This window comes from Ceratina calcarata, unplaced genomic scaffold (assembly GCF_001652005.2).
Source record: "Ceratina calcarata isolate Rehan_Ccalc_2016 unplaced genomic scaffold, ASM165200v1 scaffold147.2, whole genome shotgun sequence".
Lineage (NCBI taxonomy): Eukaryota > Metazoa > Arthropoda > Insecta > Hymenoptera > Apidae > Ceratina > Ceratina calcarata.
In genome coordinates, this window is record NW_017135881.1 from 402,454 (window position 1) to 429,481 (window position 27,028).

Genomic DNA, 27,028 nt, shown 5'->3' on the forward strand with positions numbered 1-27,028 from the left:
TAAAAAGAATTTTAATGTAGGTGGTGGTAATGTGCGTACGTTAACATTATTTTTATTTTGACGCATCAAAATTATGTTAAAATCCAACAATATCAATGCGAGATCGAGCATTGAAAAAATAAGATGTTGACTTCTTACTCGTTTTGAATTTTGTCCCCCTAGGGGAGACTAATACATGCACGTAGCTGGCTCAATTTCTTTGTTACTAGCTGTACAAGGAATTATAATTCATCTTATCGATAAAAAGATATTTATATCTGTATTTGAGAAACTTCGTCCATATTGAGTTGAATCCTCTCCCAAACAAGTGACATTACATTCCCATGGACGATCGCCACACAGTTTGAAACGCAACTGGCTCTGTCGACTTACAATCGAATCGACGAAACCGGAGCTTCGTCTTTTGTCTACGAAAGTACAGCGTAGGCATTGTCAGGACCGACTTACGACTCCTCCCTCGTAGGACTATAGTCCATTGTTCGTGCTTATATTGTATTTAAGCATTACGAGTCGGGCCAGTTTAATTGTTATTGTTTCGCAGCGCTTATCGAACACGCTGCTCTGCTGCATTCCCACGCGAGTCATCGCCTGGCCTCGTAATTACTCGAAAATCATTAAACTTCCACGACCGGTTGTTCCGTACGAAATGCGCCCGGCAGCTCATGCCATCATTAATAGAAACGTTACCGGGTAATCTCTCCGCGCAACGAGGTATAAAACGGTGGAAGAAATTAACGATAGGAACGATATATCATACCGGCTCGTTATGATTGTATTTCCGACAAACGAGAGTCCCCCTTATCGCACGCGTTGCGTCTCTATGCGCGCTGTTAGCGAAGACAGGGCGAGCATTTCGATGTTCGTCCGCGACCGCCGTAGCAGCAATGCAAAGTTAACTCTCGCGTTACGAATTCACGCGTCTCCGAGGGTGGTAGAGAGATTCGTGTTAGCGGTAGTTATGCGGTATATAGGAAGGTCGAGTGGAAAGAGGCGAGCCGGGCCGGCGTTAGAAGGGAGCGGCCATTTTGTTTCCGGTGTCCCGGGAGCACTTCCGGTCACCGTCACGCAGTTCTGCGTCGCGAAGTGCCCCCGAGCTCCTGAGATCTCCTTTCACGATTATATTCAAATTAAATGCGGGAGTCTGACCGGTAATATACTGCCGCCAATTTAGCTACAACCCCCCGGAGGGTGGTTCGCCTTACCTCCGTTCGCCACTGGACATCCGACCTCAGTGTCCCTGGAAGAATCCGCGGTTTCTACCTTCTATTAATCGACCGTGCCAAAAGTCTGACCGACTCCGCCGGCTACGCGAATCTGAAAAGATCTCGCAGACGAGAGCTGACGTCGGTAATCGGACACCAAAGGCATCGATCACCGACCGAAGTTTCGATAATGATAGGAAAAACGACACCGAGTGGACTTTTGTGATCGCCGGCATAAATGCACGGCAGACAAGGAATTCGCTTCCGGTTTTCGGATGCAAAACTCGAGCGGCGTATCGCGTTCAAGCGCCGCTGCATCCGAACAGTAGGGGTTTCAGTTGCACCATTTTCAATGGTGATAATCCGAGGGCCTCGTTGCACGAACCAAACCGAGCTTTGTCACCGGATAACCTAGACTCGCATTGCCAGCTCCGGTAGCGGCACCGATAGACCCCTCTTCCCACCCCTTTTCTCCTCTAACCATCCCCGGTATCACTCATCCTCCTTCGCGCACCTCCTGTTCCACACCCATCCCCCGGACGCGTTTCATCCCCCTCGTCGAAGCTACCTCCGAAAGCCAGCTCTGTGTAGTCGAACATTGCCTCTTTCCCTCCCCCTATACTTCACGCGTGATACACAAACCTCGTGCGGTAATAGACGTTCCAGCGCCATTATAAATGAAACGCGTGACATGCGGGATCGAATTACTTGAGCGATCGGCACCGAATTCGATGCCAAAACGATGGTTCGCTGTTGCGGAATCGAGTGGTAGCTAACATTCGAGTACCGCTGTTATCATTCGAGGAAAATTACAATAAATTTTCTATCGAATTAATAGATTTACGTCATAATCTCGTGAAATTAATTGGTTTAAAGGTTTTTTATGTGATAGTTCTGTTTGTTTGACAAGTTAAACGGCTACCCGTCACGAGTGATGTAGAGGGTGGTTGATACCAAAGACTATGATATGTACGAGCATCTATCATGATGTCCGTTTCACGGTTACACGTGTATCCTTGTGTTGCATCGATGCCATTGCGACGGAGTGCACACTTACATACCGTGCACCCGGTCTGCACACACGGTAATCCGAGCCAAAAACTCTCCGAGTTTAATTGAACGCGATAACCGATACACATTGCGGTCATATGGCAACAGGTTCGGTAGACGATAGGTAGCCGAACCGAAGATAGCATATGAAAGGTTATGATTGGAGGATACAGTGAAAAACGAAACGTACCTGCTTTAAATACAAGCACATTTCGTGCTTCCGTACGGTCCGTGCGGTAAATATGAAAAGGGAAATTCAAACTTTTATAACGCTAAATGAAAGCAAAAAGTTTCATTGATAAAATCAACTGTAAACATGAACGATAAAAGAAAGGGGTGAAATCACCCTTACGAATTTTAACGTCCACGGTTAATTTGTCAGCGTGACAGTTTTCGAATTTGTTGGAAAAACTTGAATGCCGGTAAAATTAATTGCGATTGAAACCTCGATAGCCAAGAATCTTTGTGCGAAAACGTTAAATCGATCGCCGCAGCCCGTGAACGTGGCACATTTCACGCAGCCGGCACGGATTGTTCGCCGGCGGTGCTTTTGGCGCTGACAATACCGCAATGCACAGGTTGGCCTAATAAAACTATGATCGCCGGATAAAACAGTGCAGTGCATGCTGGTAATTAGCGGTATACATAAATCATTGGCAACGTAGCACGTAAATGCATGCACACACGGCAGCGCGTGTACCAGCGCCCACACCGTTACCCATTACAAACCCCGCTTCAATCCCTGACAGCACGAGCAAACGTGAGAGGCTTCATATGTACATGTATGCGTGGATATATGTATGCATATACATATAATGACAACGCTTGCGAGCTTAACCCGATCGCATTTTTGCTTTTGTTATATCAACGTCAACTTCGGTCGAAGAATAACTAACGCTAAATTGACTGAACAAAGGGTTGAATTGAATCAAAGTTTTCGATTAAAACCGACGGAGATCCGAGAGAGGTGAAGCTTTCACTTTCGGGACAGAAACGAAAAAATTAGCAAAGAGGAACGGTTATGAGAAAGTGGAGAGGAGAGAGGAATACTGCTCTTAGCGTCATAATTAATTCGCCAGTCGGTGCTGGTAACCGGTGTCTAGACGTAATCCATGGATTTTTGAGACGCTCTCACGCAAAGTGATGGCTTAATCTCCGGTTTAGGTGCCTTACTTGTTAGAAAATGGACGTGGCTTAAGCCTCGCGCGGCTTAAACGGGGCTTTAAACTCTTCCTTCGTATAGGGCATACACATGCCCTATATCACTCTGACAACTTGCGATTAGCTCGCTTTCTCGACTAATAACAGCTTTATGACGCTAACGACGGCGCGACGCCAAGGTGCCTTCGTTCAATTTCCATGTTTCATCCAATCTTGTCGTGATTCGAATCGAGAAAAGATAAAATATCAACCGGTCACAGATATCATGAATGAACTTTGTAAATGGGCATGATATTTTCATCGATGCCCCTATCGATATCGAACAGTTCTCACCTTTAATCCCAGTTTATGATTTATATCGTTTTATTCGAAAAAGTGTCACGAGAAGGACGACACAATGCGCGGATACAAATTACATTCCTGCTATCTGTCAATTGGAGCGGTGATATTAGCGCACGTGTCGCTGTTCCCTAACAACGATACGATAACGCAGCGTGCAGGCGAGAGTAACTGGAAGCAAAAGTAGCGAATAAGCACGCGTGCGTGCGGTATGAAGCGCGCGCGACAGAATAATTAACGAAACATCAAATTCCGTTAAATGCGGGAAATTAATCGAGCAAACACGAAATTAGCTGAAGCGGACGGCGGACGCACGCGGATGTTCGCGTATGCACGTACGCGCGCACCAGCCGCACACGCGTGCATATTATATTATGCGCAACGGGCGCCTACGCGCACACAGATAGACGCGTATTTGCGTTACGTGGCTGCCGATAAAACGATACCGAAATTGCCGCACCGCGGCGAACGTCGTTATAGAAATTAATGCGATTTCCCTCGGGCTATCTGCTCCACCCCCCCAGTTTAGATTTACTATAACCATAATCGAAATATAATCGAGTGCATCCGCGTCGCGTGACGCGTGAAACGCGACTCTTCTGCGATGTTACAAGTTGTCTGTTTCTCGCCCGTCGTCCATCGCGTCGCGTCGTTGCAAAATTCCTTTCGCGTTGCAAAACAGTTCGGAGCGGTTTCCAGCTTATACGCGCGCGTACCGTGTATACGGTGCAGCCCGTATCCAAACCTTGCGTTTCGCAAACATCATTTGTTTTCATGCAACGGCGCGTATATACACATTTGCGTATGCATATACGTAGATACGTTTATAAATAACGCGCGGCGTGCCGTGAAATGTAATTTTTTTTTTCACCGTGCATGACTTGGCATGAGCCGAGCCAATTACGAAAAACGACGAGCTGACGGCCACGCGTTGTACACGTCTGGACGACATTACCGAAACGTGTTCCCGCGTTGGTAATTGAACCTGGTCCTTGGAAAAATAATTCGCGAGGGGTGTAAAATAATTACTCGTATGAAACCCGAACGCGTCAACCCGATCCCGATAGGTGCTCGGTATCGCGAATCGCAGAAATGCGGTATGGTAAAAGGAGAACATTAATTGGAAATTAGTCGGTGAAGCTATGTTGCGAATGCTTTAATGGCCCGGCGCACGATAATATCGTGCGAATTTACGTTTGCCCGCTAAGCAAATTCTTCGAAAAGCGGCGCGGGCAGTCCGCGGGGGGAGCAGAGGTCGGAGCGAATCGAATACGGGAGAGCCAATAAATAATGAGAGAACGCGCGAGAGATCGCGTCCGCGGCGCTCCCGCCGCGCGTGACCGTCGATAAAATAATAATTACCGGCGACAATGCGCCCGGTACAAATTGCCCGTTAATTTTTGCCCGATAAACATTCGTAAGCCCGCGTAGAAGCGAAAACCGTATGCAAGCGACGCGTAAATAATGGCGAAAATACGATCACGAAAACCGCGTGTTCTACGCACGGACGGCTACTCTGTGTACGTACGCGTGCACACAATCAGCCCATCCCCTATGTATGACGATGGAAGTTAGCCTCCGCGTAAATATCGCTAGACAATAATTTCGGATGGTTATTAGCGATAATAAAATCCTAATTTATCGAGCGACCCTACGCGATTTATAATCCGCGCTTTCGATGCTTCGTCACGATCACCCGCCTGCGACGAAAGAACGGCGCGCCTGTTATGAAAAAAATGTGTTTGCGATTCGCGATTGACGGATCCGCGGAATCGTTCGATTCGTTCGTTACTGGGGTATCTCGTTTGCTTGCGGTTACTTATTGCCAGAGTGACAGTGTAGACTGATACAACCGAGCCTGTCTCGGGCAGGTCGCAATGAAACTAAGGCGCAATCTGAAGCCCGCTTCGCTGTGACACATCGGTTTCTGAGTTACAGAGCGTCTGTGGCAGACACCCCGTATCTAGTGGGCTGCAATGGAGTTAGACGACTCGGTACAATATCACTTGTCACGTCCAATGTCAGTTCGCAAACCTAGATTATTTGGTTACTAGACGGTTCGCGTAACACTACCTACGAATTAAAGCCGGCATACAATTTCTGTCATTTATCACTTCGTCACGTGTGTCTTTAATCGATTATTAAATCGACTGAGTGAATTCTCTTGAGACGTTGATATATCATTGTCGAATCGATAAGAAAAGTCTCTTTATAGGCTTGTCACAGGGTGGACAAGCAGGAGTACGATAATAGATTGTTGTCCATCGTGGCAACTTTTGAAAAGTTCCTCGGGTGAGCAGCTTGCAACACGCCGGCAGCGTAAACCTCATGGGTTCAGGGTCCCGTCCAGTGCATCAATTTCAACTTTACCCGCCGTCTCACCGTTTTTAGAGGACGCATTTTCTTCCACTTAACTTTCCCGGCGATAAGGGCAAGCCCGACGTCGCAGCGTCGTCGCCGGGGAAAGAGAAAAAGGGCAGGGGCTGCGCCCGAACGCATGCAAAGTAAAGTTGTTCTTTAGTTCGTTAGGTCGGATCTACCGACAGCTAGGGGAGGGCTACCTTCCGCCTTCCGCTTTACTTATGAGATTCGAAGGTGAAGAGATAACCCGTCGACATTATTCACCGGCAGAAAAGAACTGATGTGGATGTTACTCGGGAATGCAACTTCGAAATTTGTCGACGGCGACCTGCTGACGTACCTCAATTCGTTCCCATGCTGCTGTAATCTTATAAGCGGTGACGAATTTATTTGTACGAAATCAAATGTTCCTTGAACGATTTTATCGGTAGACGATGGTCGAAAGTTCAGAGAGCAAAACGTTTCTCGTTTCGTTCAGTTGGCAATGTCATTATGATCTCGTTAAATGCGAAAGTTTTGGCCAGCTCATCACGAGGGTAAAAGAGGATGCCCAAGGGCCAGTCTATGGATGGTCTTCTCTTCGAGGGTACAGGATGGATTCGAACTCCCAAGGGTGAAATGGCTCATTCCGACGCACTTATCCGGCGCACGCCGTAGATAACCATAGATTAATGGGGCTCGGGGACTCGGAAGGCGACGGAAAGAGACGAACGACTACCCGTGGAAGGAGCAAGATGAAAAGGAATGAAGTATAGAGGGCAAGAGAGAGTAAAGACATGTGTCACGGGAAAGTAGAAAAGAACAGAGCCGATCTATAAAGAAAGGGCGTTACACCTTACTCGGCGCCTTGCCTGATTTATTGTTTATTGAGAAATATCGCCGTTACTTCGTTCTTAAGAATTAACCCCCTTTCGTTCAGAACGTTCGTAGGGGCCAATCTGTGAAACTAGTAAGAGACCATGATGAAAGCGGAAGGTCCATCATGATTTTTACCGTTTAAGTTAATCCAAGGAAACGATACGTACGATGCTCGCGCCAACTACGAGTCAGGATTAAATTTTCACCAATTATCGGATAATACTACTACTATTAATACTCGACTATAGGCAGTCTTCGAAACTCCTCCAGCTTTACGCCAAGTTGATGGACTTTGCTTAATGCAAAGCCGACCCACAGAAAGGATTAGGCTAGCTAAGCCAGCTACCAGAACTGACTCCGTCTCGCTCCTGCTCCTCGTTTCATCCCTTCAGGATATTCAGGATATTCAGTTATCAAGTGGTACCGGTCAGAAGGCGGTACCGTTAGAAGTCAAACAAGCTGCCCTAAGCGAGATAAGGTTGTTAGTCGACTGTAAGTTAACGGATAAGGAGTTCATCCCATGTTTTTGAAAAATCAGCAATTGTACCGGGGAGATCGGCGTCCAAGTTTTGATAATAGGTACGCATGATCGATCATGGGTTTCCCCGTATGATAATAAACCACAGTTTCGCATACATTAACCGAAGCCAAGAAGTTTGCAAGCTTGGTTCCTTGCATCCTAACTCTGAACAAGATTTGGTAATTAAACCCGTGGCCCGTGCAACTTTGAATTATGCGTGTTCACGGTCCTGCGTCGAGAAATCTTAAGGGACCAATTTGTTGATTAAGCCTTCGAACTATCTTAGCTTCTAAGACAGTAAGGAGTCTCATATGCACTATCCGTTCTTCTAACAATGTAAATGTTTAGTAGCTTAATTAGAACTATGCTTACACGCGTTCTTTTTTCGACGACTTTCGTTTAAAATTAGTTGGTAGAGAATCGATCAAGCTTACGGAAATATACATGGTGCGTAACTCATCTAATTAGTTTTGCTCGCTTAAATTGGCTCTGCGGATCTCTTTAATTGTGAGCTTAATTTTAGAGCTTACATTCATAACCCTCCTACGGCAAGGGGTTGTATTATTCTGCCGTGGGGTGCAATTTATTAAATCTGCTCGGCAGTACGCTCGATTCGTATGATACGCCGGAGATTCACCGTTTCTCTGTCTCGTAAGAAGGTAAACAATGAGATGGAAAGCGATTGAATTCTTTTAGCCTCCCATCATCCGCTTCCATCAGACCATTACGCTTGGAGTACACAAATGATTCGCGTGAACTGTTGCGAAATACATTTTAACGATAGAATTAACGTTCGAGCAATCTATTGTTTCTGGTAGAATTACGCGAACGATTTGGATATTTTCCAGCCAAATTACAGGAACGTCAACACCGGTATCCCTGTCATCCACAGCGCCCGACTATGCATCGAGGGCAGCGGCGCTCTCTTTTCGAGCGTAAAATTGAATCACCGCTTTTTAAACATCCAGCACCGCTTATTTCTGCTCGTAAACCCCTCCGCCCCTCTCTTTGCGTTTGACAAAAAACGTGAACGCCACTCGAAATTTTCATTTATAAACGTGTTTCATTTAACAATTCTATTTTACTAATTCAATTTGTCTGGCCCGTGTTCAATGAGTGCAACGTGGAAAAGGAGGCAATAACGCGACAGGAAGATAAATACATATATAAAATCGACACGAGTTGAAGACGCTCTTTGTGTTATCGGAGACAACGACTGTTACACGTGTACGTACGTGTATCGAAAAAGGCTGAGTCGACTGTATTTCATCGATAATCCAGACGAACTCGCCCGGAGGTTCCTCACGAAATGAAGCGAGGCAAAACGAAACCCCGACAATGCCCGCCGGTTACAGTCATTGCTACCGTGATATCTGCTCGACAACTTCGATATTCGATATCGGTACATGCAAGATTTCGAGGTTGGAAGGTCGAACCCTTGTTACTACCTAGTTGCGAGCTACTTAATGATGAAAACTTAGGCAACGGCGCGACGTAACTCGCGTTTAACCCGATTCCCTCTTACAATTAGTTGCCCGACAGCTCGTAGACCAAACCGACTTAGCGGTCCGCTCCCGCTTCTGGTCTCTCGTAGTAAGCTCGCCCACGCGCGGACCGGCCCATTCAAATTAACCGAAGTTTATCTGGAATTATGGAGTACGGCAGCGCGTACTTCTCGACGATGCTTATCAATGGTCACGAGTATGTGCTTACGAGCGGATCGATCGAGCATCAGTCGCTGCCATAATTGGCAGATTTCCCCATTGTACTGGCCAATTAAGTCCTCGGTCGGCTCTGCCAAAAACTGTTTTGTCAATTTCTAACCGGCTGAAGGACCATCGCGTTTTGTTCGCGCCCGGCGTTTGCTAAACAAACAAGAAAAAAGAAAGAAAAAATCGATGTTTCCCGGAGCTGTTGTACCGGTGCGTATCCGTGGCAGGGGTGCGCGAGCGCGCGTGTGCGTTCATGCGAACGCATTATAGTTCGTTGCCGTTAACTGGCAATTATGCAGAGTGGGAGCTTAGCCTTTCGAAATGGGCATCGATCGTGCAGACTATCCATGCACGGTTATGCAGCACCAGCCAATATGCTTCCGTGAAACGGAGATAATCGCGCGTCGAATCGACGCTGCGATTCCTCCTACCTTTCATCGTTCGCGTGATGAAACCAACCACTGGAAAACGTCCAACCGTTTCCTTCGCCACTATCGTCGGTCGTGATACAATAGTCGTCGAGGCGCATAGTTCCTATAGACCGACGGGCCGACTCGAATGTCAATTTCGAGAGATGAGAGCCCGCCAGGCTTTTCTCGCAGTCACCGATGTCGCGGGTGATCCTGGAGAACTGATAAGTACCTGCTTCGGGCGAACGGTAGATTTATTGCCGAGCTTGTCGGTTAACCTCTCTTGCTGCCACCCTATATACGTATACCTCCTCCTGTTCTATCTGTGCTCTCACCCTTCCCAGCTCCCTCGTTTTCTTAGCACGGTTCTTCCCCTCACCTCGTCTTGTTCCGCGGCCGAGAACGATTCGGACAGCTCCCTCCTTCCGTTTTCCTGTTTCCATCGACCGAAACTCGACTTCCGTTTTATTGGCGGAAATAATCTTTGATGTGATTGCGCTTTGCCTTGAAACTTTTTCTTCGAAGGCGACCTAAGACGATCGATTCGCGATACTGCTCCGAACCGATTCGACTTCAACAGCCACCAAACGCCCTCCATATTTACGATAACGCGTTCCTTTTCTCTCCGCCGCCGCGCCGGGCCTCGTTGCATATTAATGGAAATTGTATTAGCATAACGCAGAACAATACCGGCAAGGAAGAGCGATCGGTCTGCGCGAAACGTTAAAGAATTTCGTGGAGGAGAAATATATTGCGATGAGCGATGCGTTGCGATTGTTCGATAAGACGCGGCATTACGAAACGATGACGAGAATACAGCGAGCGCGTCCCACGGAAATATCGCAGTTTCATCCCCGCGGCGTCCGCTTCAACCCCTTCGGTCGCGAGCAACAAAGCGACGTTCCTAAAGGTATCAACGACCCATCGCTGTCTTAATTTCCTTCGGTAATCTAGGTTATTAATATAGCTTAAGGTCGACGGCGCGTAATTTCACGCCGCATAGAAATTAATAGAAAGACGAATGCTTCCCTTTGCGAACTTTACAGCTGAATACCCGGTCGGAATGGCAAATGAAGCTGTCGCCCGCGATTTCCATTTTTGATTCACAATTGGTGACATTCGATCACACATCAGGGCGATTCAATTTTCCAGTCCTTTGTTTCAAAATTTCTCTATATAGTTACAATTTTTAATATGCACGATAATTATAATAAATATAATGAGTCGATTGTAAAAAATCTGGAAATAATTAAAGCTAGTCTGTAGGCTATAATTTAAGTTGAAAAAAATGTCGAGTCCACTCTGATTCTTGAGCCTAACGACTAACCCCTGGTTCGAACATCGATGGGGCGCGTGACATGACGTAGAGCCCGTGAACATTTCCATGTCAACGTGCACGGTACGGGTCGGACAATGAGTCGAATCCGCGATCCGAGACGCGACGCGTCGCGTCGCGTTCACTGTATTATCGAGTGGCATTCCGACGCGACATTTAGATAGCGACGTCAACTGTCTACGTCGGGGGTAAATCTGTCTTGGAAGCAAAGGCGGCGTACTTCCCCCAAAGCGGCGGCGGGCGACCAGCCAGCCCTCGCTACCGAACCGAGCGAATTCACTTCTGATCGAATTAGCGCGTCGCAGTTCCCTGTGATACCCCGACAGTCTGAATTAATTAACAGGAGAACGCGCTAGATAAGCAGCCATTATCGAAATAAAGCGGCCAGATATGAAGCGCCACGAGATATCGGGAAAATTAGATCGATATCCTTGTTTATAAATAGAACTGTTCTTCTCGAAGACTCTCATTTAAATGTATATTTTTAAATATACTAGTTTCCTCTGCTTAAAATCTGCCAGAATTTGACGTTTCAATAAATACTTTAATTTGCCGTCAGCCGTTTTTCATCAAGCTCTTAAATAAATGTAGACGCTCGTGACATTATGATTAGCAGTTGATTCTATTTCAGACACGATCTACTAATATGTGAATAACGTCACAATTAACGATGATATTCAAGAAGTGACAAGGGGGATTTCAGAATTGTTACAAGTCAAATTTTTGATCACTTCGCGAACAGACAGGACTGCCTAACGTCAAACCAGACAAACGTCTCTGCAGGATGGAGCAGCGTCTTGACTCCATTAACTTCACACTTAGCAGCACCTTAGAAACCCTGGGCGTCGGCACAGGAAGATCTGATTAGGGGTTCGAGTCTCTGCTAAACGCGTTAGTCTCGACTGTAGAACATCGAAGGGGAAGGGGAAGGAGTGTACAGCTCCATCAGGTGCTAGAACGGTTTGCTCTGCGAGAAGCCACTCTGGAGGTGTGGGGATGCCGCGCGAACGCGGGGGGTTGGTTGTCTCTCCATAGTTTGATGCAAATTGAGTAGGAGCAGCAGCTACTACCAAGAATATAGACGGTTTCTCGGAGCTCTTCTCTCCCGGCAGGGACTCCCGCGATCAAGTACAAAATTTATTCCTTTGCAACCACCTCTTCCGCTTCACCACTTTACCCGTTGACTCCGTCGAAGTCTCGCCGTTTGAGGTTTCTCACCCCATCAGCTTCGACAACTCGTCCTGTTTACCGACGAATCTCGGAGGCTTCCTCTCGACTCATTGTTAGCAACGTCGTGACGCGGAGAACAATTAACGAAGATTTCCGGAACAACTTCAACCGACTTTATTTCTCTAATTTTCATGCATTACCCTCACAAAGCTAATGAAACATATAGAAATGAAAATCTAGTTTTTTTGGTATTTGTTACGGCATTGCCGCAACCCTTCCGATGCCATTTAACGTCACTAATGCTCGAAGCGTTTAACATTACACAGACGCAATCTATATCGCATATCTACTCGGAAAATCACAACACCATTATGCCACCATTCAGCCTAGTGTCTCTCTTCCTCTCAGTACCGTTCCAGCGTTTCTCGCTCTAATGTCCCTTTTTATGGCGCACGATTCGAGACTGCCCCCGGGATCGATTTTACTTCGCACCATGGCACTTATCGTACCCCGTTACGGTGGAGCATTGCTTTTTATAGCGGCCCATGCTTAGATGTTCCGATCGCTCTTCGGTCTCCTACCTACTACGATCTTTCCTCTCTGCTTTCCCCGTATTCTCCCAATCATTCGCGGAATTAAAAGAATGGAAAATCGAAGTAATCGCTGCCCGCGATATCGAACAGATGCTATCTCAATTCATTTTTGATGACGTTGAATCATACCCTATGCCATCGACCGCGCTGCTTATCGAAAACCGCTCCATTTTTCTTCGACCGAACGGCGAAGACTGATAAAAATGCCATTTCCATGCAATTTACTTGGAAAATTTCTGGTATCAACGAGCCCGAGGACATTCAATCCTGAATTACGCAATGCATATATATATTTTTTTTTTGGTACTCACGTTACGATGTCTCGGCTCGTCTCGTTTCGAATGCTCTGCAAATGCTCTGCATAACCGTGCAGGTGGCTCGGGTAGGTGCTGAAAAAAATCACGTTTGCATTTACATAAGCGCCGGTATAAACCACTCGACAGAAATCCCGACATAAAACTCAAACAGGATCCCAGCACGGGACAGCACATCCGTTGAATACGCAATGTCCGTATGTACGCGATGTACTGTCCCTTCAGCGTAAAAAAAAAATGCTTTTATTATTCGTCTGCGAGTTACGATACTCAGGTATGCCTAGGTTTACAGTTACGCGAGCTTTACGATGATTCAACGTCGTTTTCGTGTATTAAACATATGAAAATAGGTTTTCCAGTTTCATGATGGACTATGAAATTCTTATTATCGGAATACAATGCGCACAGCGCTTTAAAGATTCTTCAAGTACATTATACAGTTATGTGGCACAAAATTGTGTTATATAACAAGGATCGTTCTATTCTTCAAAGAAAAATCACAGGAATGAGTTCGTCATATCGCGGTTTTATGCGTATAACGCTGGGAGAGCGATGTTCATGGCGCCTGACGAGAATTTCAACGCGTCGCAGTATCCTGACAAAACGATTTTCAAGTCCCTCGTGGATCTATTGTGTTCAACCGGGCGCCTTCGTGATCCTCGTTCCGAAGGTTCTTTAGCATTTCCGGCGTATCGTCCTTTATGCGGACACCCGAAAGAGGCGGGAACCTCGCGGTTACAGAAAAAATTGACTTTTAAGCCGGCAATAAAAAGGAAAAATGCGAAATCTTTGATTTTAGTGACGCCCCTTCCCGCTGGCATGGCGACAGTTGGTCGATGCGTATAACCCTCGCGGCAACCTTATTTCTCTTATATCGCAAGCGAAGCACGTTCGTACTTTGCCACCGTTTCGAAATCTGCGTTTCCTTCTCTACATATAGCACGAAGGATCACAGGAAAATACCATGGATTTTATACGTTGAATTTTAAAGTACAGCCGCCTCGATCCCGGAGGCTATCGAAGAGAGGCTTGAAATTTTCATATCTGACGCAGAAAAATTAGCAACATTCGTAAATACGTGAACTTCGTCGGCGTGTCGTAGAAAGAGATTTCGATTCCGGTATTCAACGTCCGCCATTTGGGCGAGAAAGCTAAGGACTCGGCGGTAATCCTGGTACGATGTAGCGTCTGCCAATCGAGTGGAAATTACATTTAAAAGACCTCGAAGACTTCTCGGAAGCTGCCGGGACGGGTGGCGTTTCGCTGCTTGTTTTTATTTTCTCGCAATTTCCTCGACGAACCGGAACGGGAAATGGACTTAAAAGGAATTAGGACGGTTTACTGCTTTCCGTATCTACGACAATTCTTACGACAGAACTTCTTTACATCTTCGAGTCTCGTCGTACTCGCTATAGAATTCTTTTATCTACATAGTATTACCTTATTTAGCATCTCCATCTCAATTAATTTATCTTGTTCGCAGATTCTGCATAGGTGACAAGTTTTTCCTGTGCGAGAACAAAATCCTGTGCGAGACCGACTACGAGGAGAGACTGGTTTTCGCGAACATGGCCGCCCACCCACCATCGACCGCGACATTAGCACACATCAAGCGACAGGTGACCAATCTCCAACCGCCGGTAATCAAATATTTTTCTCTTTGTCTACTGCTTTCAGAACAGCGTAGCGTATTAAAGTTCTTATCCGCTTGTATCATATCATCGCATCGTATCACCGTCGCACGCTAAGACTTATGAACGAAGATGTACACACGTTGATACAACGCTTGCCAGTTCATAATGATACGCAATGGTGATAAGGTGCGACGGTCGGCTACAAGCGAATAGGTCCCTTTACGCTGATCCCGCGATCTACACAATCTTCATGGAACATACCGGTTGACATGCTTTGACAGCGATACCGCTATAAACGTGGATGGATATCCCCGTTCCGTACAAATACATATGTATGTACGTACGTTGACCATGCAAGCATATCGGTTTCCCGCGCGAGCGACGTGGACCGAAGGGTACGGCCGGCTTTGAATTTGCCGTGGATCACGATCATCGGATGTTACGGAAGGTTCAAAACTCCTTAAGACGTAACCCCTTAAGGTGGGTTAAAGTGGCAGGTCGCCTCGTCCTGACCCTCTCGACAACAAAGGACTCCCTAGAGGCTTCAGCTATGCTTTACGACGTGCCCGCCATCGTCTTACGAGTTAGGATATCGCGTGTCCTTATTAATTAAGCTCGCCCGTTAAGCAAGCCTCATGGCATGCCGTAACGATCCGTCCTCTTCACCGGGACTGGAACGTGCGAAAGAATTCGCTCTTTGAATAAGGATTCGCCAGCGCAGCGTCTTGAGTGAAATTACACGATAAAAACGTACGCGCCAGCCAAGGAACTCAACCCCCTTGTCACGAAAAATAATATAATATACGATAAAATGGATAAGCAAAATAATCGTTCTACTGTTCAGGAATAGAAGATAAGATTCTTGTTAGGCAATCGTTGCCGAAGATATCTCTCAATAACCATGGAAGACTGTGGAGGATCGTCTAAGTTGGAATTATGAACTCGTCGCCGTGGGGTTAAGCCGTCTGAGTTCCTTGATTATCTTAAGGCAACAGCCGTGCTTCGAAACAATATCTTAAGCCCTCGCTACTACAACGGACCTCGGCCCGTCCGACCCGAAGAGGATCCGATCTATTTAATCCAACCTCCGTCTTGCAAGGATGTTTACGTCTCGTTGCATGTCTGCGTCACGTACCGTAATTTACCAAGTGCAATATTTACCGATCGACTACCATCCAACTATCTACGGTCAACAGTAGTACAGATCTGTAAATCTGCAACCAGAAAACCTAGTCGTATCGTACGAGATCAAATGAATTTCCCCCCGCGATTGCTTAATTTTTACTAAGTACGGTATCAAGCCTGTCCATCGAGGGAACGATTCGCATAATTGCTCGGGGACTAACGTTAAGGAAGTTTCGAGACAAACTTTTAAGACTGGTCGAAGAGGCTAGATTGCCGGCGCACACGCTCGAATCGTACGCATGCACAGAATAACGAGGTCCCGGGTCCGATGATATCAGACACGACGGCGTGTACTACTTATAATATGCAAATTTCCTACCCTTAACCGTCCTGTCGGGGAGCTGCGTGTAATTCAGGGGTTGCTAACCCTTGCGACTCTATTTCTACGCCACGTAAGTGTTCATGTTTCCCTCGGCTCCCGTGATCCCGTGTCCCGCGTCGCACGTGCGTGAGTGCTTCGTTCAATTAATATCAGTTTGCGCAATACCGATTGCGATCCGCGAATCGGAACGACGGAATTCCGCGTGTCGTACAAAATGGAAAAGTTACGAGTACGAAAAATTACGTGCGAGAGTAGAATCCGGTCAATTGCTACTTTCGCTACTGAGAATAAATACATATTATGTCACGCATATAAATCTGGCGTTGTCGCGGAACGATTTTTCTTTTTTCAACACGCGACACCCGAGAAGGCGATTCCAGTGTCGCCGCGGACACGAAGCGGAACCCGTTGAAAAATAGTGTACGTTATGCGTTACGCGATTTCTCACGCATTCTTCGTCGCCGCCGCGGATCGACGAATGTAGATAGTATCGATCCCGGTCGAGGGTTTACGGCTGAGGGTTATAAATGACCGATGCCGCGGGAAATAACGGGATAGCAGACTAATGCCAATAATCGGCGCGGCATGCTAATGTCGTTTGCGCATCTATTACGTTAAGCCTGATGGATCCCTCTTGACGTGTCGTTCGTGAAGCATGAATACCTCCGATCGCAGAGAACATTCAAAGATGTCTGGTTCGGAGTGTAACGTTCTACTTCCTCGGTCAATGTCGCTGTGACATTTAGCATCTGAATGGGAAAAGACGGTCCACAGGACAGTTAGTTTCCGACATTAGCTTGACACGATAGATAACGCTCGATGGGGAATCGTTTCGCTGCTCGAGTCTATCGTTAATTGTCACAGCATTGAAATTACTGAGCGTCACAGTCGTGTCAATGGAGAATCTGACTTGCTGCATCGAGGAACTTATTAATTTTCTGACATACTTTAGAGATACGTTTCATCGAGGAATACTCATGCGTAAAGATCGTGGGAACGACGTAGGCGTAAAGGGTGATCAACAGAAGTTAGGAAGGAAAGGATAACTCGACCCCCTCGGACTCGTTGACGGAATTAGACATCGCGACGGAATGCAAAGTGGCCGCGCTATCTCGGCTTGACAAAATCGAGAGTGAAAGAGGGTCAGGAGAAGGGGGAAGGGCGTTAAGATTCTTAAAAACCGCGAAGAGGGTGTTCATCCTGCCGGTGGCAGCTGCCGCCCTAGCGCTCGCCTTAAGCCGTGGCCTACGGGAATGGCGAAGTTGCCCGAAGGAAGAGCGAGGTAGTTTTTCTGATTGCCTGAGAACAGGCAGCTGTCCCAATCTTTCTCAGCCGAGTAGCATCGAGGAGCTCTCGGGAGGATCTCTTGTAAATAATGCCCGACCGTGGCGCCGTTTACGAATAACTCGAGCGTGCCAAGTGATCCTAGGTAAACTGGTAATGGGGGTGAAAAAAGGGAGAGGGAGTGGAAAAAAATACGACGGTCATCACCCTCGATAAATTCAATTACCGTCCCTCGGACAACCGTTTCCTACGCCTCTCTGCGACTCCAGCCAACCCAGAGAGGAAAACGTTTTGTCGTTGTTCAGGCTCGCGGTTACTCATCCATCAAACGCGTCACTGTAGCCCTTTAAACGGCGAACTTTTGATCGATTTGAAATCGTCGAAGCTGCCGCTTTTTTTTTTTATCACATCGCGAGAAACTTCGTTTCAACGACGTAATCTCCCCTACCATGTAGACGACTGTAACGCGTTTAAAAATTGGCGAGAAGTTTTATTTTGATCTAATTTTCCCCTTGAGACCGAGCGGAACGCGATGCGGAAAAGGGATAGGGCGCGAAGAGGCTGCGAGATAAGGAGAAGAAGACACCTAAGCCGTAACGGAAAGAGAAGAGAAAAGGGAAGGAGTTCGAAACGATTATCTGAGTTTTAAAACGAACTCTCAAGTGTCTGCAAAGTCCTCCGCGAATCAGAGGGTTGAAGGTGGTGGTAGGGACCGAGGTACCAAGGGGTAAGAGGCGCAGGTTGCGGAAGATAATATGCTAATGCCAAGACGGAGACTACATGGGAATTTAAGAGGATCAATGTGCAGTACGAGATTCGTACGGCGAATAAGGTATTACACCGTCTCCTATACTTCTTCCAGGCGATTAGACCCTTGGAAAGTTGCTGGAACGTGCACAAACGATCTGAATTAAATTAAACTTGAGAATATACGTCATTCTTATTGGACGCAGGTGTACTCAAGCATGAGTTGCTCTCGACGAAAGGTTTAATCCTACGATTTCGTTGCACGAATAATAAACGGCCTTAGAAAGATATTTAAAACCGTGGATAAAACGATGCAAAGGCAACAGAACTTCTGCGGAGCACGTATGTCGTGTTTGTTAATGAGCGTGCTATTAATACATGTACTTGGCTGAATTTCATGTAAAGCTCCTAGTCTTTGTTTCGTACATTGAACGTAAGGAAAGCTCGCATGGGAAAGGCCAGCTTGCGAGCTTACGTGAGATTATGAGTTTAGTTGCGAAACAACGATACGCTACGTGGCCCCGCTCTCTTTTGGAACCGGTATTACTCGTCACGACTAGACTTGCGTCCACATCTACTTGTTTGCAACAGAACTCGTCGCTTGTATTATATTTAATCGAAATAGAACCATACAGAATATCTTGAAAGACCATTAACTGTTCATCCGAATTTCTATCGCTCACTGTAGGAAGCAGTAGCGTGTCTTGTGTCAATTAAGAATCGTTAAGCAACTCCGGAAAGCCCAAATGATGAAGCACATTAAGGAAATCCTTCGCGATATAATAATCCCTGGTAAAATAGCGAGGTTCGGGGCATTCTGTTCTAAATGATCCTCCTTCGATAAACGACGTACCTAATTCTCATCTCGTGCCCAAAGCGGTGGCGAAGAATCGCAGGATAGGGTGGTGAATGGCGTTGTAGAGGGTGGCGCTAATTTTTGCGCTTAAGAAAAGCGGCACCGTGAAGGAACTAGCTACCACCTGGCTGGTTCCCAGCCGCGGGAGATCAACGGACAAATGACACGCGATTCCCGTAGCTCCTGGGCAACCGCCGACAACCCCCGAGAACCCCCTCGATGCTCCGTGTTTTACCGTCAGTTACAAACTGCCTTCACCTTCTCGCGTCGAGTCGGGATTAATGTCTTATTCGTGGCCATGGTGCAAAGATATGTTCGCGCTGACGCAGAATAGTCTGATTAAGAAGTGCTGTTTGAGTAGTTTATTATAAAGTAGGAATTACTTGAAATAAAACTCGGGTTCGGGTAACTTTATCCTGGAGCCGTGTACCAGGGATGTTTAACAGTTTAAGCGATTTATAGATCGCGTGTCGTTTGATTACAACGACGGCAGTAAATCCACGGGACAGTAATTCCTCCTCTGGCAATTGTAGATAAAACTTGAATAAGTCATAGACTTAATTTAACCCGTGGTAGCGAGTAACAACGGTCCGGAGCCTTCCACGGAGATTTCTTAATTACGCGCGGTGTTCCGGGCGGGGGTATGGGGCGAAAAGAAGCGAATGCCGAGGAGTAAGAGGGGTGGAATGAAAGGGCCGTTTGTATCGAGGCGAAAGGGAGAAGGACGTTGGTCCTCTCGTCCTCTCGCGGGAAACTAAAAAGGGTTCTCTCGTTGCGGCAAAGAAGATTTAGAAATTTTTACCCTTACGGGAAGAAAGTCGTCCCCTTGACTGGTGATAAAGCATTTCTTCAGCGGCACTTTGTCATTTTTATCGTAATTATTTACGGGTTAATTACTGGCCTCTGTGCTCCATCTCTCCGGATGAATTTTCCCCCGTAGCCGGCGCGTCAGACTTTCCAATTAAAGAAGGGCTACATTTTTCAAGCGCCTTTCAAGTATATCACGTTCGAGAGAATTATTAAACAAGCCTGCCTTTTTTCCTAAACGCGGCCTAAACTGTTCAACCACTTTGTGGACACGAGAAAGTTCGCCGCACATGAGGGAAATCATGAGAATGGCAAGTTCGTCGTGCGAAAGTTAGCATGATCAACTCTCGCGAAATCATGGTATAAGGGAAGAAGGATCTCGTCAGTGTGAGGGGACGTGCCGCACGGTCTGCCGAATTTTAAGCCTGTATAATTTAACACCTTTGCCGACGCGAAACTAAGAGAAACTGATGGTGAAGGGAACAACGGAGCTAGAGATACGAAGTTTGAAGTTTTCAACGGCACTTACCTATCCTAGCGGCATCTCATGCTCCCCGCGGTGCTCTCCACCGCTCCCGCGAGCACTCTTTCTCTTTCTCCGCGTTTCCCGTGAACACGGCTTCCAGATAGAGACGGTTAAACGTCCGGGACAAGTGGCAAGGGAGAAAGAGAAACAAGCGGGAGCGAAAGAGAGGACGTATCGAGAGGGAAAAGATAGCAGAGGGAACCCCGCCCAAGTCGAGTCGCTCCGACTGAGCTGAGATACAAGTTCGTTCTTCTGGCCTTTGTTTTTCGACGAGAGAATCGTAGACGAGCGCCGAAACGAGAACAAGAACGCCGACCGTCTAAAACGAATTCGTTAGTGGCGGCATCAACCCCTTCCGTTCGTTGCGCGAACGACCACCCACCTCTTCCCCGTGTTTTAAGTCTCCGTCGTGAATAATTGTTCGAATCAGATTAAGGCGTTGCCCGCTCGATTGATTGCGAATGGAATTATCGGGCTCCTTTCCATCTTTTCGGTGTATTAGATTTGCCGAGGATTAAAACGAACTTCGAGGCCGTACAATGGAAGCAAAAAGACCGCGACACGTTTTACGGCTTCGAAGTACTTACTGATTCTCAATCTGCATCGTATTACAAGGGCGTAGCCAAGGTAGGGCAAATGAGGCACTCGGTTCTCCATGGCTCGCGAAAAATATCGGAATTTAATTTTCTCTCGAAATCCTAACTACGCCCTTGTCGTATTAAGATTTATCTAAATCGTTTATCAACATCGCAAATGAATTTTTAAACCTATTTCAGCTTGGTGAATCTTCTGTCTTTCAGATCATATCGCCGGGTGGCTCGCAGAGGCAAGTGAACGGCGAGGCGACGCATAACCACAACGGATACGCGGCGACGGCGAGCTCCAGCGCCCATAACATTCTGAGTACCATGAATAATTTAAACGGTGTCAATGTACAAGCATCTTACGATACCAAATGACAAACGAAGTAAGCGCCGGAAGCTGTCGATCCTATCGTAAATGCGTTGCCAAATTCGTTTAACGATACGTCTCCTATCATTAGTCTCGCTATTATAGTTAACACTCGAAAGGTTCACTCCCTGAAGAACGAATTCTACTCTTCCACGGTACACCATTTAAAACAGTAATTACTAATTTATAATTACTTTTTATCAATATCGATGGACTCAGAAAAATGGACTGACAAAAAGCTATACGTAAGATCAAGATCAACTATCAAGCACTCAACGATTTCATTTTCTTAACATAACTTTTCTCTTATGTATGAATCGATATAATAGTAAAAACAATGAAACTTACAGAAATGAAAAAGAACAAACTGATAGAAAAAAGAGGATGGGGTGTAGATGGGTAGCGTAAGATAGTAGATAATAATCAGACTCCAAAAATTGTACTAGTGGATCTGTGTGGAAAATCATTGGTGCTGTTTAGACAAAGTTTAATTGTTCGAATTTCGGCTAAAGTAGAATGTAAAAATGGACAGGAGCACAGAGTGGACAGCGGCTAGAATAGGAAAGGGAGGATGGGAGAGAGAGGCCGACGTGGGCGAGGAAACAATGCCGGTAAACCGAATGCTCTGGGGTGATCAAAGTTTGGCCGTTCTTGCAGTCGACTTTGCTGTCCGTTGCGGGCAACGCCGGTAAATCTAGCTTTACCGGACTACCGGACCAACGGACTACCGCGGAGGTAGAACTCGAGGAATGGCCACGGGGCGAAATTGGCGGGCGAGGTTAGCTTGGCAGATCGAATCGGTAGCCGGTATTCGGTGTCCCGAGCCAAACCAGCCTCGCCACCCCTTGGGGCTCATACGTTAAGGGTGACTTAAGCATTGTTTCAACTTCGAATCTCCCGGTAGAGGGCCAGATTGATGTCGCGAACTTTTCCGTTGCCTTATTTGCGAGTCAGATAACGAGGCTGAGTTATGCCTAAAGTTATTCGTTCTCCTTCCCTCGCTCTTCCTCGGATCGACTATTAGAAACGAGGAGAGCTGCTGGAGAGAATGTTTTATTTCCTTCATACCATATGCTTCGAGAGATTTGTCGGCGGGGCGCTTATGGAAAGAGTTTTCACGATCGCTCGAACCGATAATAGGCTTACGTCTATCGGGTCGGCGATAATTTTTACCCGGCACACGAATACTTTTACCCTCTCGGCGAGCAAACATATCTTGTCTCATCCGATTAGCATCTCGTAACGCGCTGGGATAGAAGTACTCGAACGCGAACGAACCTACGATTCCGTTCGCTCTCCGTTTGCTACCTTTTTCTATCGAAACGTTCTGTTTGTACTTTGCCAAGCGTAACGAATACTCAACGACCCCGCGAGTACGCGTAGTTCCTAACGCTAAGCGTCACTTGACAAAAAAATGTAATGATGAATAAAAAGAAAAAAAAACTATATCGTACGACTACTAAACCAAATCATTGTCTAACCAAATAATTCGTGTAGACTACAATTAATTACGGAAAACGATCTTTAGGCAAACTATCATATACCATCGACGAATATCGTGTATCCATGCTGCTTGTTTAACAGGAAAAAGGGAAACACTTAATCATCTTCGTCTTAAAACCAATGTATGGTACATGTAAAGACTTTGAACGTAAATACGTAAAACAGTGTATATGTTCAATAGCATAGATATGTTTTGTATCATAGTTCTATCATAGGAATATTTCAAATAAAATTACTGTTTCGATGTTAACCGTGTCTTTCGGTGTATCACCCAGTCCACGGAAGAAGGCGGATGCGAACGGCCAATATTGATTTCGCATGTTTAAACTCTGTGCTGAAGTATTATCTCCGCATGCCCGGTCGGTAGTTGTCTCGAGATTTTCCCCGCGTTTCTCGCATCCTTCGCGTTTCCTCTGAATTATTTAAGACTACTACGTGATTGGCCGACAAATCCGGTATGCCTCAATAATTTACCAATCATACGCGGTCCTTTGTGTTTTATACGCCACGTCTCGAATAAATCGCATTGCGTATTCAGGAGAGACGAGATCCAACTCTATTCGGCTGTGAACGCGAACCCTCGCTCGCTATATTCGACGCGAGAACAAAAAACGGAAGTGGAGCAGCATCCACGATAGGAAATCGAAAAGGGAACGATATTTTGAGACCAGCAATCTATTCGATTTATCAAAAGGATCGCAAGATATTCTATAAGATCTTCTTTGATTATTCATTGATATGTCAGAAATTTCCATATGCTCAGCCACACTCTTAGACCGTCTTGTTGGGTTATGCATTTTACTGAACCTTACGAGAGAGAGGGTGTAGATACGAGTATGCATACAACAATGATACGAGACTACGATACGATACGAGAATACGATGCAGTGGATCCACACCTTAATAGAAGAACCTTCGCGGTCGAACGTCTGGGGTAAGTAAACTAACAATAAGCTTGTGGAGCGAGCATTCGATGCAAATTGGCAATTTTTCTCGTGCGGCTCATGGTAATCATCTGCAATTAGACCACGTGGGCCAACAATAAATGTTATTTATGACCGCGATTATCTGCGGCGCACCTAGCCGTGTTCGCCTAACTAAGGAACCCTTCCCCTCGCGTCGTCTAATTGGTCGGCGATTATTCCTGTTTGTACAAAATGTCCGTATACGTGGCATTTTGGCATCGTCGCGAGCACGGTTAAACTTCATTCTGAATCGCGTGGCACCGATTTAATGCGCGCGAATCACGGACGCAGCGTAAACTGCATTTTATCACCTCGTTTAATGCGAAATAATTATTGTGATATAGGCATTTGAATAGCTGTTATTTAATTCGATTAATATCGATTTCTTTTGGTAATTTTTAAATAATTCCGAGACAGATATTTTTCTTGGCGACAACGACGAACGATAATTGTTTCTCTGGTCGTATTTTTCCACGGAATACGCGCGCTCTGGACAAAGCGGCGAGTGAACCGACCGAAAATCGTATTCCATCCGGTGAACGCGATTAAAAGGGAAGGAACGCACGCATCACGCTCCTCGCCGTTCTTGGAACAATATTATTATTAAAAGCTGTGCGCGGTGCCCGGTGATCCACGTGAGTCCACGGAATGACGAAAAGTGCCGTGGCAGAGAAGCGGGGGCAGGGCGGGACGGGTCGGAGGGTGTGGGGGCGGACGGTCCGAGGGTCCGGCGACGGAAGAGCGATTAATTAAAAGAGCAAAAACTGTTTTCATAAAATTCATTTGCGGAAATATGCGCCGACTGAAATAATATCCGGCCGATGAGCGCGCGTGTCCAGGCTCAGCGAACGTTCACGAGGGCGCGATGCTCGAGTGAAAAAGCGACGGGAATAAAAATGGAGCCTGGACGAAATGCAAAAGTTTTCGCATTTTTTTACGTTCGCCCAGCGGACCGTGTGTATACGTTATCGCGCGGCAACTGTATGCGTGCGGGGTTGAGCGAGCGCGTTTATTCTCTTGACCCGGCATCGTAAGCGTATCGTGCATACACCGGTTACAAAGCAACCAATCTTCTCTGCCTCTTCCTTCTTTTTCCTGTCCCCTATCCTCTCTCGCAACCGCCGGCGCAAACCCCCGGCCTCCTTCTGTTTCGCCGTCGCTCCCTCTTTCTCTTTTGTTCGGTCACATTTCCCTCGTTTCTCGCTTTCATTCAATCTCGCAGCCGTTCAGTCATAAAAATATTTCTACGCCTTCCTGGATATTTTTTCCTTCCGTTACCGTACCTTGCACACTTCCCGTTATACACCCTCCACCCCCTTCTCCGCCGGCCTCTATTATTCTCAACGACTAGGAGTGGCACGAAGTGTGATTTAAACGCACGTAAAAGCGGCCGTTAAAAGGCGAGAAAGCTCCTTAACTTCCGCTTTGATTGGCCAACTCGGTTTATTAAAACGCCCCGGGCGATATTACATATTTTTCTTCTCACTTGAACCCGGGCCACTTCACCGCTACTGTACATTCCCCGCCCTCGTTCCGCGACGGTGCCCATTCTTTCCTACTCTCTTTGTCGAAGTATAAGGCTAGCTAGCTGCTCAAATAACCATTCTCTCTTTCCCAGTCCCTTTTTTCTCTCCGCCTCCGACCACCTTCGGGCAGTGTTTTACTACACCTCGAAGAAGTTACTTTCTCTCCGAGCTCCGTTGCAGCAAGCATTGTTCAACCCTTCTAAATGATATTCTCCGAAAGCGACGAGGGAAAAGAATAAAATTGTTGCAACAACTTGGAATTCAAGTGTGAAATTGAAAAAAGAAATAAAATGCTCCTTTATGAATTGCTCCTTTATAAATCTGCACGGCAAAATCGAAATCATGATCGGTACAACGTGTAATCGTTCGAAGCAAATTTATCCCTTCCCGCAAACATCCGGATACCCCTCTATAATATTAATTAATAAGGCAACTTCCGCGGAACGAGATACTTGCTGCTAATTAAGAAATACCTACGAAGCGCTCTTTTCCAACGCCGGAGTGAGGAGGGGAAAAATAAGAGGCAGAAATTCCACGCTACTCTGGCACCCTTGGAACGAGGTAAACTTAATCCTCGGCCAAGTTAAACCAACTGCTAAGCTTTTCATTATGCCGAAATGAGCACGCGGTGACGACGATGAACAGCTTTCTTTTTTTATTTCTGTAACGACTACGACATTTCATTTTTCCCTTCGACTGTATGGATTACCTCGCAAAATTCTTTGAATGCTACTAGACTTCGTTAGATGGTAACCTTGGTGTTTGAGTATCTTTTAAAAAAATCGAGCTTTCCGTCTTTCTTTCCGTTCTGTATTCGTTTGGAAGGTTAAGAGGGACAGTGTTTCCCAACGGGATCGTTTACGATATAAAAAGGAGGAGAGGAAAAAGAAATGCAGAAGAAACTTCGAATTCAAGCGACGAAAAGTTTTACGAGAGGCACAGCCGTCCTGGCTAGCTGGTCTGAATTGCATCAATTAAAAAAAAAAAAACGTTCCACAAAAATTCCATAACGCGACGGGTGGAGGGCTGCGTCAAATGTCCGTGCACGTTCGCCGCTTTCCACTTCTGCCAGTGAAACCTTTTCGCTATTTCGCGCCACTATTTCTCATCGATACCGATTAACCTTGCGATTTAATTTAGCATTTCGTTCACCTAGCAACGCATATATTCCACTTTTAGTTAGTTTTAATAATTGGAAATGTATGGTAAAAGGTTCGTCATCATGGAAATATTTTAAATATAATAAATAACGACTACAGCAGTGAGAATATGCTTTTCAGGAGTTGAGACATTTTTAAATAGAAGAATAGAATTCCGTGAAGAAAATATAACAATAGTCCACCTGTTATAATACGTACGTACTGGTAGTCGAGGTATGCGAACTATGTTCTCATAATACTTTGTTCAGTAGGAGAGCATATATGAAAATGTACAAGAGGGGCGATGGTGCCAAGGGTGGAACCTATTGACAGGGGTGCAGTATTATTTAAAAGGAGCATTGCCTCTTGTACGAAACAATTTATCTCTTTCGACGTTAATCAATTTCTCTAGAAGACAATTAAGGATGTATTGGCTATACAGTCAATCCCAAAAGTCTATGTACCTTAGAAAAACGCATTTCCTATAATTAAAAAGAAATCAGACATCGGAAGAACAATGCTAATATTAAATAGCTACGTGCTTAAAAGTATAGAAG

General features: G+C 46.0%; 2 protein-coding genes across 5 annotated transcripts in view; one reads left to right on the top strand and one right to left on the bottom strand.

Moving 5' to 3' along the window:
• LOC108631863 (LIM domain only protein 3) overlaps window positions 1–23,091 on the top strand; it is a 63,456-nt gene extending 40,365 nt beyond the window's left edge. Inside the window, exons 5-6 of one of the 2 annotated variants that reach the window (XM_018036059.2) lie at window positions 14,510–14,666; window positions 21,188–23,091. In XM_018036059.2, coding sequence (XP_017891548.1) covers window positions 14,510–14,666; window positions 21,188–21,346 — 316 coding nt within the window. In that variant the 3' untranslated portion in view covers window positions 21,347–23,091. The remainder of the gene's footprint in view (window positions 1–14,509; window positions 14,667–21,187) is intronic. The other variant, XM_018036068.2, reaches the window with a different exon arrangement.
• LOC113465186 (uncharacterized) overlaps window positions 1–27,028 on the bottom strand; it is a 116,450-nt gene that overhangs the window by 79,291 nt on the left and 10,131 nt on the right. For all 3 annotated transcript variants that reach the window (XM_026819331.1, XM_026819329.1, XM_026819330.1), the window contains exon 2: window positions 13,024–13,101. In XM_026819331.1, coding sequence (XP_026675132.1) covers window positions 13,024–13,101 — 78 coding nt within the window. The remainder of the gene's footprint in view (window positions 1–13,023; window positions 13,102–27,028) is intronic.